Source organism: Martes martes, assembly GCF_963455335.1.
Source record: "Martes martes genome assembly, chromosome: 8".
NCBI lineage: Eukaryota > Metazoa > Chordata > Mammalia > Carnivora > Mustelidae > Martes > Martes martes.
This window is the reverse complement of record NC_137895.1, coordinates 130003539-130017829: the sequence shown is the minus strand read 5'-3', so window position 1 is coordinate 130017829 and position 14291 is coordinate 130003539. Positions and strand designations below refer to the sequence as shown.

The following is a 14291-nucleotide window of genomic DNA, read 5'->3' as shown; positions in this document are numbered from 1 at the left end:
CATCAATCTTTTCTTTGTTCTTTTAACTCTATTTCATTTATTTCCACCCTGATCTTTATTATTTCCTTCCTTCTGCTGGCATTGGGCTTTGTTTGTTCTTCTTTTTCTAGTCCTTTTAGGTGTAAGATTAGGTTGTTTATTTGAGCTTTTTCTTGTTTCTTGAGGTAGGCTATAAACTTCCTTCTTATAACTGCTTTTGCCAAAGATTTTGATCCATTGCATTTCATTTTCATTTATCTCCAGGTATTTTTTTAATTTCCTCCTTAGTTTCTTTGTTGACCTATTGGTTGTTTAGCCTCCACATGTTTGTGGGGTTTTCCCCCCCAGTTTTTTCTTGTAGTGGATTTCTAGTTTCATAGCATTATGGTCAGAAAAAACACTTGGTTTGATTTCAGTCTTCTTGAACTTCTTGAGACTTGTTTTGTGGCTTAACATGTGATCAGTTTGGGAGAATGTTCCATGTGCTCCCCAAAAGAATGTGTATTTTACTGCTTTTGGATGGAATGTTCTGTATATATCTGTTAAATCCATGTGGTATAATGTGTCATTCAGAGCCACTGTTTCTTTATGGGTTTTCTGTCTGAGTGATTTATCCATTGATATAATTGGGGTATTAAAGTCCTCTAGTATAATGGTATTACTGTCAGTTTCTCCTTTTATGTCTCAGTATTTGCTTTACATATTTATGTGCTCCTGTCTTAGGTACATAAATATTTAAATTGTTAAATCCTCTTGTTGGATTGATCCTTTTATTGTTACATATGCATTTGTCTTTTGTTACAATCTTTGTCTTAATGTCTATTTTGTCTAAGTATTGCTCCCCCAGCATTTTTTTTCTTCCATTTGCTTAGAATATCTTTTTCTGTCCCTTCACTTTCAGTCTATATGTGTCTTTAGGTCTGAAATGAGTCTTTTGTAGGCAGCACATAGATGGGGGTGTGTGTGTGTTTAATCCAGTCCCTATATGTGTTTTGATTGGGATGTTTAGACCATTTATATTTCAAGTAATCATTGATAGGCATGTACTTATTGCCATTTTGTTATTTTCTGGTTGTTTTTGTAGTTCTTTGCTCCTTCTTATCTTGCCCTCTCTACCTGTGTGATCTGATGGCTTTCTCTACTGTTATGCTTGGATCCCATTCTCTTTATTTTTTTGTGTATCTGTAATAGGTTTTTGCTTTGTAGATACCTTGAGTTTCAACTAGAACATGCTATGTTAAGTTGATGATCATTTAAGTTTGAACACATTCTAGCCCCCCCCCATCTTTTGTATATTTGATGTCATAGTTTACTTTTAATTTTTTATATATTTATTTTATGTCTATTTTTAATTTATCTCTTAGCTAATATTTGTAGATACAATTGATCTCACTACTCTTGTCTTTTAACCTTCATAATAGCTTTGTAAGTGATTTTCTTTTAGTATGTTTGCCTTCCCCAGTGAAATTTTCTCCTTTTCATAATTTCCTAGTTATGATCATTTCATTTCCACTTTCAGAAGTCCTTTTAATATTTCTTGTAAGACTTGTTTAGTGGTGACGAGCTCCTTCAACTTTTGTTTGGGAAACTAACTCTTCAATTTTGAATGATAAGCTTACTGGTTAGGGTATTCTTGGTTGTAGGTTTTTTTCTTTTTAGCACTTTAAATATATTCTGTAACTCTCTGTTGGCTTGGAGAATTTCTACTGAAGATCAGCTGATGGCCTAATGGCATTTCCCTTGTATGTAATTATTTGCTTTTTTCTTGCTGCTTTTAAGAACCTCTTCATCTTCAATTTTTGGCCTTTTAATCACTAGATGTTTTGGTGTGAACATCCCTTGGTTCATCTTGTTTGGGGCTTCTGTGCTTCGTGGACCTGGATGTCTGTTTCCTTCTCTAGCTTAGGGATGTTTTCAGATATTATTTCTTCAAAAAATTTCTCTGCCCCTTTTTCTGTCTTCTCCTCCTATGACCCCTAGAATGTAAATGTTATGCTTGAATTTGTCACAGAGGACCCTTAACCTATCTTCATTTTTTAAAACTAATTTTTCACTTTTCCTCTTCAGCTTGGGTGCTTTCTGTTTCCCTGTCTTCCAGATCACTGATCTGTGCTTCTGCATTTTCTCATCTGCTCTTGATTCCCCGTAATGTATTTCTCATTTCAGTTATTGTATTTCTCAGCTTTTTTAACATTCTCTATCTTTTGTCGAACTTCTCACTGAGCTCATCTACCTCCCTCTCGAGTCTGGTGAGTATCTTAATGACCATTACTTTGAATCGTTTATTAGGTAGATTCATTTTCTCTATTTCTTCTAGTTCTCTTTCTCAACTTTTATCTTTTTCTTTTGTTTGGGGCATGTTCCTTTGTCTCCTCATTTTGTCTGAGTCTCTGTTTCTCTGTACGAGGTAGGTCAGCTGTGTGTCCTGGTCTTGAAGGTAATGGCCTTATGCAGAAGGCATCATGTAGGTCCAGAAGCACAGCTCCCTTTGGTCACCAGTACCAGGCGCTCGTGGGGTGTCCCCGTGTGGGCAGCATCTGCCCCCTGTAAGGACTGGGCTGTGGCTGCCGTAGTCCTTCTGGTGGGCAGGGTTAGCTTCCAGCGCAGCTACCTGAGAGTCCTGGCTCAGTTGCTTTGGGCACACGGGTACGCAAGGCTGACCCCCATTTCTCTGGGACAGGAGTTGCTTCAGAGGGTTGCTGGTACCCACCGAGGCTGCCCACCTGGTATGTCAAATCCAGACCTGCTTTAGAGGGGCACTTGCTAGAGTGGGCAGGTCGGGGGTGGGGGTTGGGTTCGTAGGGAACACCATGGCAGAGCACACTGTGCTGGCGAGGTAGATGGAGACTGTCAGAACTGGCTCACTCAAGCGTCTGGCCTGCTGGCTGGAAGAAGGCAAGAGAAAGGGCTCCAGCCAGCACTGCTGTTTTGGAGAAAATGCGTAGAAGTCCCTGCTCCTCCAGCACACGCCATAAAATAAGTCAATAAATTTCCTTCCTGTATAACCCAGGTGCTTTTCAAACTGCTGCCTCTGGGCTGGGTCTCAGACTAAGCAGTATAGTGCACTGGCCCTTTAGGAGTGGGTCTTGGTTTCCCATAGCCCTCTGGCTCACCTGGAGTTAGGTCCAGATTTTCAGTGCTCCCACAATTAACCAGTGCCGGTTTTCAAACCAGGTGTCATGGGGGGCTTGGGGGCTCATATTCCCAGTGTTGTCAGTGCAGGACCCCCACTGCAGGGGTGCTTGATATGGGTCTGATTCCCTCTTTTCTCAAAGAGAGGATCTTTACACTTGTAATATCCCTCCTGTTGGTGGGTCATGGGGCTGGGGGTTTGCTTCCCAACCATGTCTCTTCCCCTTTCTGACTGGCTTCCCCTTTAGCTGTTGAGCTGTGGAAGATCTGCTTTGCCGGTCTTTAGGTGGTTTTCAGGATGAGTTGCATCTCATGTAGTTGTAGCATTGATGTGTCTGTGAGAGGTGAGTGCAGGAGCCTCTTCACCGTTTTCCCAGATCTCTCCTACAGTTGGAGTTTGTATCCACAAACAAAGTCCAGGAATCCCAAACTCTGAAATTAGTGTAGTGGCTGGTGAAATGGCAGACTCATCCATCAGAAGCAAATAAAAAGTATTTCTGAAAAGATAGACCATCAGCCTAGGACTCTTTCATATAACATCCAACTGAAGATTTACGGACAGCTCCAGGATAGAGAACATTTGAGAATACAGTCTACCCTCAGGTGCTGCAAATGGCAAGGTTAAAAGCCAAGCACTCTGTGTAATACAGTCTTATAGCCTGTAAAATAAGGTTGCTTAAATGATACTAGTCTTAAAAGAAGGTTTTAATTATAAGTTGAAAAACACTGGGTGCTAGGAAAAAACAGATTTGTAAAAAGAGCCATACTGAATTATAAAAGTAAGATGTATAGTCATTTGAAAAAAACACACACTCAGAAAACTTCTGTGGATAGTTCTTTAGAGATTAGGTGCAGTTGACTAGAGCAAAGTGAGTTGGAAGATAGATTTCAGGAAACTTCCAGAATGCCGAGAGAGAATGTAGTTAAGATATCCCAATTTGGTTATTCATGGAATACAGGTAGCTGAAGAGCTTATCCCAAAAGCCTCTTGGAAAAATGAAGGGCTAAGAAGTTCTTCCTTACTCTAAATGTCAAGAGTGTAGATAAAAATATAGTAACAATATTGGGCTCAGAGAGACAAATCAAGGAACAAAATAGAGAGCCCAGGTATAGATACTTGTGTGTGGAAGTTTGATAAATAAGTAATATTACACATCAGTGGGAGAAGATTAAATGGTGCTGTTCTTCTGGAAAAAGATTAAGTTAGAGCTCTTGTAGGTGTGAGTTAATACTTCAGTATACCGAGTGAAACTATAAAATTTTAGAGAAGTCACACCAGAATATCTTTATTAGGATAGGGAATGTTTTCTTAAGAAACAAAATGCATGGCCTTATAGAAAAAGCTGGATATATTTGGCCATGTTAAAATAACTTCTGTTTGCCCAGGGCCACTGTGTTGTATAAGGTAGGATGGACAATTGACAATTAGTCCCCCCAAAATGTCATAGCTTAAGTACAATAGAAGTTGATTTCCTGCTCGGTGATCGTTTAGAGGGAATGTCAGGTTGATGCACTGCTCTCCTCCATAAGGTGTCTTGGGGACCCAGGTCCTTCCATCTGGTGGCTTTGCTGTCTCTTAAGGCCTTGTCATAGTCTGCATGCAGCTGGTGGAGGGGAGAGTATGGAGGAAGCATGCCAATTTCATAAAAGCCTCCGCCAGGAAGTGGCACTTACAACTTACACATCGTGTTTGACAGCTGATGTCCTATGTTAACGGAGTTGCAGGGAGGGGGAGGAGGGTAGCCGTGGAAGGAAATGTAGCTCTTCACTAGGCAGATGTTTTGTAGCTATGGTTCAGATACTGTGGACAAGGAGAACTGATGTTGGGAGCAACTGTCTCTGTCTCTAGAACCATTGTGAAAACATAAGTCAGAGATTAGAGAAGATATAAAGGAAAACTCTATGGAGCTTCCATTTCCTTTCCATCTGATTAGCAAGATGTCTGATAACACCAAGTGTTGGCAAGGGTCTGGGAACTCAGGAAACCCTCGAACACCGTTAGGTATCCATCACAGTGCAGGGGGGAGTGGTGTGGAAGGATATTCAGCAGCAAAGAGCAGAAACAATCACCTGTTTCTCAGTTTAAAAAAAAATGATATGTCAAATACTGTTAATTAGTATGACAGAATATTATTCACCTGTTAAAATGAATGAACTGTATCTACATGTATCGAGCTAGATCTCTCAATATGGTATTGAATGAAAAGTCCAGGTATTGGGGGAACAGTGCATTTATGTACTTTCAAAAATAGCCTATATTGTTTATCAATACGTATATGTTTAAAAAGATGAAAACGCATATGGGAATCTATTTGACAGTTTCAACTTATTTTTTTTTTCTTGGCAGAGAGGAAAGAGGGTGGGTCTTTAGCCTTACCACTTATGAATTATTTTATAAGATATTTGAAGCAAATATACAAGGCTAATACCTCTTTAATTTTGGTGTGGGTTGCAGTTTATCATATTTTATTTTTTGTGAATTTTTTAAGTGTTTCAAATGGACCATTAATAATTAGAACATTTCAAAATTTTTAGAATGGGAAAGAATGAATGGGAAGGTGTGGTGTATATATATACCATAGCGTACTACTCAGCCATAAAAATAGAATGAAATCTTGCCATTTACAATGACATGGACAGAGCTAGAGAGCATTATGCTAAGTGAAAGAAGTCAGTCAGAGAAAGACAAATACCATAGGATCTTACTCATACGTGGAATTTAAGAAACAAAACAAATGAACGAAAGAAAAAAAGAAAAAGAGGCAAACCAAGAAACAGACTCTTAACTACAGAGAACAATCTGATGGTGACCAGAGGGGGTGGGGGGATGGGTGACATAGGTGATGGGGATTAAGGAGGGGACTTGCTGTGACGAGCACTGGGTGATGTATGGAAGTGTCAGATCACTGTACTGTACACCTCAAACTAATACTATATTTTCAGTTAACTGGACTTTGAAGCAAAACTTAAAAAAAAACACATGAAAACAACTTTTGGCATTTCTTATCATTAGAAGTATCACACGAATGGAAAGCAAAGATGAAAAGAGGGAAAGAGAAATCTATTATTTCTTTTCTGATTTTATGGTTGACTAGATAGCTAGTCCTCAGTGCCAGTAGCATATAAAATTTTTATTTTAACTTTTCTGATATGAGTGTAATTCTAGAAAACAAACCCTTATGAACACATAATTTAGTGGAGTGTAAATGTCTCTTTTGAAATGTCCTCTTTTCTTAATAGTGTATTTTAAATATTTTAGCATGCCATTTTTTTAGGAGCTTATTTCTGAATAATTGCCTATTTTGCTATCATATGAAACTTATTTAACCAGAGTCTCCCTGTCTCTCCAGTCTTCTTTACTTCTGTCTCCTTTCTTTTGGAAACTCCTCCTCTCTTTGTTCTGGGGAGAAAAATGAAGTATTCTTTTATTACACGGTTGAGTTTGCAAAGGGAAGTGTTTAGTCAAATGAGATTTTGCAGGTTTGGCAATACATGATATTTAGTAATTAGATGCTGTGTCTTTGGTCACGTATTTGTCTGTTGGGTTCTAAAAGGTGACAACTCAGGGAAATTGGCTAGGCTATATCAGAATAAATTTTTCTGGTGAGTAAAGGCGAGTTACAGAGCATTTAACATAGAGCTTTGCCATGTTATTGAATATGAAAGCCACAAGCCTCATGTGGGCATTTAAATTTTTTTTTTTATATTTTATTTATTTATTTGACAGACAAAGATCACAGGTAGGCAGAGAGGCAGGCAGAGAGAGAGGGAGGAAGCAGGCTCCCTGCTGAGCAGACAGCCTGATGCGGGGCTCGATCCCAAGACCCTGGGATCATGACCCGAGCTGAAGGCAGAGGCCTTAACCCACTGAGCCACCCAGGCGCCCCTTAAATTTGAATTAATAAAAAATAAAATTAAAAATTCAGTTCCTTCAGTAAGCTAGGCACAGTTCAAGTGCTTGGTAGACACACGTGGCTAGTGTCTGACCATGTTGGACAAACAGGTACAGAACATTTTCAACATCACGAAGAGTTCTGTTGAACGACCTTGGGGTGAAGTTTATATGTGTTACCTGTTCTATTAGAATTTAAAAATCATTTTTGTTTTTAATTTTCTTCCTGGATATTAAAAATGCCAGTAAAAGTCACTGATTGTGGAAACTGTCAACAGCTCAAAATTACTTAGAGTAATTTTTACTTTCCTACCAACTTAATATTTAAAATTATGTCCTGAAGTAAAACATGTATCGCCCTAGGGTTACTAGCATTTAGAAATTCTAGAACATTTAAAACTTTTTTTATTTTTTATTTTATTTTAGATTTTATTTATTTATTTGACAGACAGAGATCACAGGTAGGTAGAGAGATAGGCAGAGAGAGAGGAGGAAGGAGGCTCCATGCTGAGCAGAGAGCCCGATGCAGGGCTCAATCCCAGGACCCTGGGATCGTGACCTGAGCCGAAGCAGAGGCTTTAACCCACTGAGCCACCCAGGTGCCCCCAAACTTTTTTTTTTTTTTAAAGATCTTTCTTATTTATTTGAGAGAGAGAAGGAAGGTACATAGAGAGAGTGAGAGGGAGAAGCTGACTCCCCCCACTGAGCAGGGAGTCCAATATTGGACTCGACCCAAGGACCCTGAGATCATGACCTGAGCCGAAGGCAGATGCTTAACTGAGCCACCCAGATGTTCCCTAAAAACTCTTGATATAATACAAAGTCCCAAAGTGGGCAGGGTAGGGGCATGCTCTCAGATCTCTTGGATGAAGATCTAAAGAAGATGAGATGGAAAGGGGGGGCTCATTGTTTTTAAAAGATGCTCAGAAGACGCTTAATTTGGCCATATAGTTTTAAATAGTAATTACAGTATGGCCTCAATATAAATTAATCTGGAGAAATTAAGAAATGCTGGAAAGAAAAAATACAGGGGCGGGAGGGTGTGAAGAGGAACCACCCCTAATCGTGTAGCCATTGGGAACAGCCAGCATTACTTACCATGTACCCGCCAAGCCTCCTCTCTGTCCTGCTCACCAGCAGTGAATGAGGTCAGTGAAGAAGGCAGCTGAGATGGAAGTCTGAGAGGCAGGCAAGGGATTAAAATACAAAACTCACTGAAGACTACATTACTGATAGTACCGATCACTATTTTTTTTTTCTTTTTCCGGTCACTAGTATGTAGGGAACACAGACCCTTGGTAAATACCTACTAAGTATGAGCCTCCATACTTCCTGTTGCAGGGAAGTGGATGTTGAAATAAGAAAGCTAGATGAGTTGTATGAGAGGCTAAACTCAGTATTCTATGATAGTATTTGTTGGGGTGATCTAATTTTTGATAATGACTCAAGCAAAATTAATTTAGCTCTTAGGTTGGATGGTTTTGTTTTAAATTATACTTTTAATAGTTTCTCACATCAAATCTTGCTCCTTTTAGAGCTTGTATTCTTTAAAGATTGGTTCATTACCCTACGGTGATTAATGTTGGAAGGTTCCAAGATTTTAAGTAAAAATGTGGCCCTGATAATTCTGGTAATATCATAAGTGTCAGAATTCTTTCCCTGATACTTTGCATTGAGGGCCGGGTTGCCAAAAAGGTAATAGAATCCTCTCTTAGCAATAGCATCTGGCTAATCAAAATAAAATCTATCTTCCAGACTTTTTACAAGAGAGTTTGGTTAGGCTTTGAGTCTAATTAAAAAGTTGATTACTTGATACCTATGAGTGTATTATGTGATACCTGTTAAAAACTGGAAATTCTGAGTTTTTTTAATATATAGTGGGGGTAATTTTTTCAATTATAAATAAGAGGGTCAAGTAAGTTTTCAAGTATAACATTTTAAGGACAGCTATGTAAGAGCCGAAATGGATAAAACTTAAGAGCAACAGTTTCGCATTTGTCAAAGCATCTTGCGTTTCTTAATGATAATACTAGATTTTTTTTTTTTTTAAGGAACTCCGTTTGTCTTATAATGCATTATAATATATTCTTGCCTTTGTGTTTTTGGGGGGAATGATGGGAAAGGAAGGACCAAATTTTATTTGATAATATAATTTTATTCTTGTTTTACAGTGCAGAAAATTATTTCAGCGAAACAGTTATGAGAAATGTCTGTATGAGCAATCCCTTTGTTTCTTAGAAGTTTGAATTTGCGGGGAAAGGTTGACAATTAAGGGGGAAAAAAGTCTAAAAAGAACAGCATGCTGGGAAAGGCATTCCCAGAGCGCACCAGCTCCCATGTTCTTGATGGTGGTCACATACCAACCTGTCAGGATGGGGTGCCGGCTTATCACTTGGCTTTAATCATAATTTATGTGTTTAGCAGGAATATAAACTACAACCTTTCACTTAAAGTATTGAAACGCTATGTTTTAGAAATGACAGGTTTTATAAAACTAACATAATTATTCAGGGGAGAAACAAAGGTTGACGTCTTCTGTGCGTTCTCTTTGATAACGATTTCCCCTCGCCCCCCATTTGACATCGCGTTAGAAACACTGGCTCGTACGTGAATTACACACGCGAATTTGTCCTCTGTACGTTTATAGTAACATAGAATTTTTCTTTGTAGGTTTAGTGGATCAGTTTTTATTCGCGGCGATAAAAAATCTTCAAATATCTCGCTGTTGGCTAGCAGGTGAACTCATATTCATTTGCGTTTCTTCCAGATTCACGAAAAACTCCACTACTACGAGAAGCAGAACCCCGTGCCCATCCTCCACGGCGCAGCGGTCTTGGCCGATGACGTAAGTGTGCCTTCCTGAGCTCCCCGGGACCCGGCTCCCCCAGGCCTGGCCGGGGCAGAGCTCATCCTGGCGCAGACCGATGCGTGCGATCCTAGGAGCGAAACCCAGGAGAAGCTGCAAATGTTTCCAGAAGGCCTGTCATCACTGAGCTTATGCGGATACTATGCTGATTTTCATTCACTCTCCTGCTCTAAAAATTTTGCCTGGAGATAACTAACCCTCTCGTTCTCCCTCGGTAACTACGTACTAGAAATTTTAGCCTGCAGCTCTCCAGGGAGAGAGAGAGAAGCTGTCAGCTAGGCGTGTTCTGAGAAAGTCACAGGCAAGAGGAATGCTTTGGAGAAATCAAGACAAATGAGATAGGTCTATTGCTGACAGTGCTAAAAAATGACAGATACCAGCATAGGAACGAGGCCTTCTGAAATACATAAAAAGAAAGGATTGTTTTTAAAATGGATTATAAAGCACAGTAATGATTTATGGATATTAGACCTTTCCAAATTACCTTCATAACCAAAAAATAAATTTTAGCAGCAGTTGGCATTGATGGAGTAGTTAATTTCCTGTAGCTATAATTTTATTTTCAATCTGGGGGAGGAACTACCTTGCTGATTCTTACTGTTAACTTTCAAACTCGGATGAATTGGAAACACACCTGGATAAACTATAAAGGACACTGAGCCAGACGAGAAATGGGTCTCGTGTGAAGGTGGGTTTTAACGATACCCTGTAGCTTATCTGTGGTTATGATAAAACAGGCCATTGTACAGTTTAGTAAAATATCGGGGCCCTAGAATTGAAAAAAAAGAAAAAAAAACGGACCATCTTCAGAAGTTGATTTTCTTAATATATAGTTTCTATTTTAATTTAGATAATATAGCACATGGAATATATCTCTAAGTGGTTTGTTTAGTCCCCAGTCTCCCTTCCAGTTTTATCCACAGAGATTACAAATTATAGGGATGTTTCAGTTTGTGTTTTATGAGGAATTTATGAAGTAAAGAACCAGAATTTTTGAAGTGAGGGGGAGTAAAGGTGTAGAGAGAATTCTAGTAAGCTGCGGTTGGCCCTTGACAAAGTCTTAAAATTTATCACTTTAAAAACATTTACTATTGAGGGTTTGGGGAAATATTTGTTACTTTCCAGTGTGATTGAGGCCCAATCATATTATGGCAATATTGCTTTTTAAAAAAATTAGAGACTGTTATATAAATAGGGTAAAATGTAGCATGTTCTAATTCATCAGAGCAATATATTTAAATTAAAAAAATACTGTTACCAAGCGACTAAAGAATGCACAGAGCCTTTTGTGACTTTTTGTAAGTTAACAATTATATATAACGATTATTTTACCTTGAAAAACAAAAATTTTACCTTGGAAAAGTAAAAACATTTTTTGAATTATAACCAATGAATATATCAGTTTTATCAGGTTTTATTTTTGTGTATAATTCTATGATGTCCTTCTTTTAGAGAAAAGTCCTTCTCCAGAGAAAAGAACAATTATTTTTAGCTTGGTAGAAACCATAGGAGCAAATAGAAATTTCATGCAGTGTTTTACGAAGGGTTTTTAAATGAAAATATATGCACGTATTTTGAATTCTGTACTGCATACTTCACAATTGTAATTTTTCTATTTGGTCTTGTTTTTCTTCTAAGGAAATTATATGATCTTTACTATAGCCTAAAATGGAATAGAGTGTTTATAGGAAGATCTCTTCTGAGGAACATGAGGCGCGTTCAAAGTTCCAATCCTTTCTTTACTAAAACCAGCAAAAATTCTTGATCGTTACAGTAGAATATAGTCAGCCTTTCTGTCCCCGGAGTACTTGTCAACCTATTGTAAGTCATTTTGTGATTAACCTGGTTTATAAGTAACGGATTTTTTCGTCTGTGTAGGTAAACATAATAGAAGTTTCAGACCATTTGCTCTATCAGAGGCATTCTGGTTCTTTTTTCTTACAGCTCTAAACAGCAAACTGCTGTGGGTTTTTGGAAACCCTGTGGATTTCACCACCTCATTCAGAAACTTTTTTTTTTCTTTCATTTTTTTTTCTTTTTCTTTCTTTCTCTCTTTTTTAAAAATAGTGTCAAAGCCTGATCCAATCCTTTTCACAAGTAGTCCTTTGTTTGCATGCAAAAGACCTTTCCTTAAGATGAAGTGCTGGGATTTACCCTCATTGCCATAAATCAGAGAAGGTGAGCTGGCTGATAGGATTTTTTGAATTATACTCAGCCAAGATCCCGGTCTGGGATCTGGGCTACCAGGGGCCTGAAAAGAGGAGCAGTGATTGATCGTTTGTTTTTTTTCATGCCGACTTCTCCTTAATCACTGGAAAGTGGCAAGATAGATTCTCAGTTGTCACACGTGGAACTACACAAGGCTCTTACTAAATGTTCTCTCTGTCCATGTGATCTCCCTTGCAGCTGGCTGAAGAGCTTCAGAACAAGCCATTAAACAGTGAGATCAGAGAGCTGTTGAAACTACTGTCAAAACCCAATGTGAAGGTGAGGACGTGTAAGAAATACCTTCCAGAAGGGCCACTTTCTGAGACTTCAGATGAATTTTATTTTGAGCATCAATTTTCAAGTGAATGTATTTTCAAACAGTGTGCAGTATTTTAATAACCTAAATTCTATTAAGGAAAAAAAGTTGAGTTTTTGATGATAACGGGACCAACTACAGATGACTTTAGTTGGGAAGCTCAGGATTTAAGTTGTTGAATGTAATGTCGTTTCAAGGTCAATTTCTTTTTAAATGAGGGTAAGAGTACAGAATACAACCTATTAGTGATTTTGTTTAGGTTCATTTTATTTCATTGTTGAGTGGTATTCCAATATATTTGACACCTGTATCTATTTTGCTATAGGATCATTTCATCTTTCCTCTTTCCCCTCCCTCTTTGTCCTCCCCGTCTCCTCTCCCTTTACTGATTCATGTTTTAATTATATACTACCATTTTGCAGAGCAGAGCAGTTTTCCAGTGTAAAATACTAGTAAAATATTGGTGGACAGATTTCAATTCTCCTTGCCATTTTTTATTGAAGAATAGTTGACATAATAACATTGTATTAGTTTCAGGTGTACAGCATAGTGATCTGATATTTATATGCATTACAAAATGGTCACCGCAATTAGTCTAGTTACTGTCTGTCGTCATACAAAGTTGTTACAGTATTACTGACTTTTTTTCCCCTCTGTGGTATATTACATTCTCATGTCTTACATATTTTATAACTGAAAATCTCTTCATCTCCTTCACCCATTTCATCCCTTCCTTGCCATTTTTCTTCCAGGCATATCATTTATCTTTCCTCTAAAGGTGCTTGGTCAGCAGAAGTCATTTCAAAAATGTCCTATTAATTCTAAATTCATTAATGCACTAAATCCTATAACCTGTATATTTTGGACTTGATGCTGTTTCACAGTTACACGTGAGGTATTATTCCATGAATGAATTACATGCGGATTATGTAATCCAAATGATCAGTTATCTTTTTTTTTTTTTTAAAGATTTATTTATTTGAGAGCATGCAAGTTGAGGGGGAGAGGGAGAGGGAGACTCTCCAGCAGACTCCCTGCTGAGTACAGAGCCCAACTTGGTGCTCGATCTTACAACCCTGAGATCATGACCCGAACTGAAACCAAGAGTTGGAGGCTCAACTGACTGAGCCACCCAGGCACCCCAGAATGATCAATTATCTTATGACAGTTTCTATTAAACGTATCTAGGCTCTCAGATGAATATTTCTGTCTAGATGCAAAAATTGATTTCTGCCTTCCTTGAAAAATCTCCTTTGGAACTGTGCTATAACAGCTTCAATTGATGGTCAATAAAGATAGTATTAAATAAAAGATGAACTGAAAACATGAACCAGCTTTAATTCCTAATCCTTAGAAGTAAACTAAGTGCTGTCAATTAATAAATGGGCTATAATTAGTAATTTAGAGTAATTGACTTACACTGGTACAGAGGAGATGGGTTGAATTTTAGTTCTAAAAGAATAAGGATCAACTTAGAGCAAAATAGTTGCTTGAAATTAAAGACAATATATGTAGAAAGGTTAAGAGCTCAGAGTAAGAGATTCATAGCTAGAGAAAGTTCTGAAATGTCTTCATTTCATCTCAGAGTACACATGAGAAGTTGATGCGCACCAAAGAATGGTGAGGTTAGCTCTGAGCAACTTGTTAAACTCCTCCTTGAGAGCGCCACCTTGGTTTGCGTATTAGGAATTAAAGAAGAATGTTTCTAACAAAGCAACATGATTTTGGTATTCTTTTTAAGAGTGTTTGGAATGGAGTAGCTAATAAAGAAGAGGTTATACTGGGTGGAAACTGGTATTTGGCTCGAGAGGGAGGTATGATTTTTGATTATATTTAGCACTCTTGGATACAACCTTATAATTAAATCCTGAAACTTTGTTATGCTGAAAATATTTTAG

General features: G+C 38.1%; 1 protein-coding gene across 2 annotated transcripts in view; it reads left to right on the top strand.

The window, feature by feature from the left end:
- Nucleotides 1–14291, top strand: part of MPP7 (MAGUK p55 scaffold protein 7) — a 290474-nt gene that overhangs the window by 168819 nt on the left and 107364 nt on the right. For both annotated transcript variants that reach the window (XM_080812558.1, XM_080812557.1), the window contains 2 exons: nucleotides 9771–9848; nucleotides 12276–12356. In XM_080812558.1, coding sequence (XP_080668684.1) covers nucleotides 9771–9848; nucleotides 12276–12356 — 159 coding nt within the window. The remainder of the gene's footprint in view (nucleotides 1–9770; nucleotides 9849–12275; nucleotides 12357–14291) is intronic.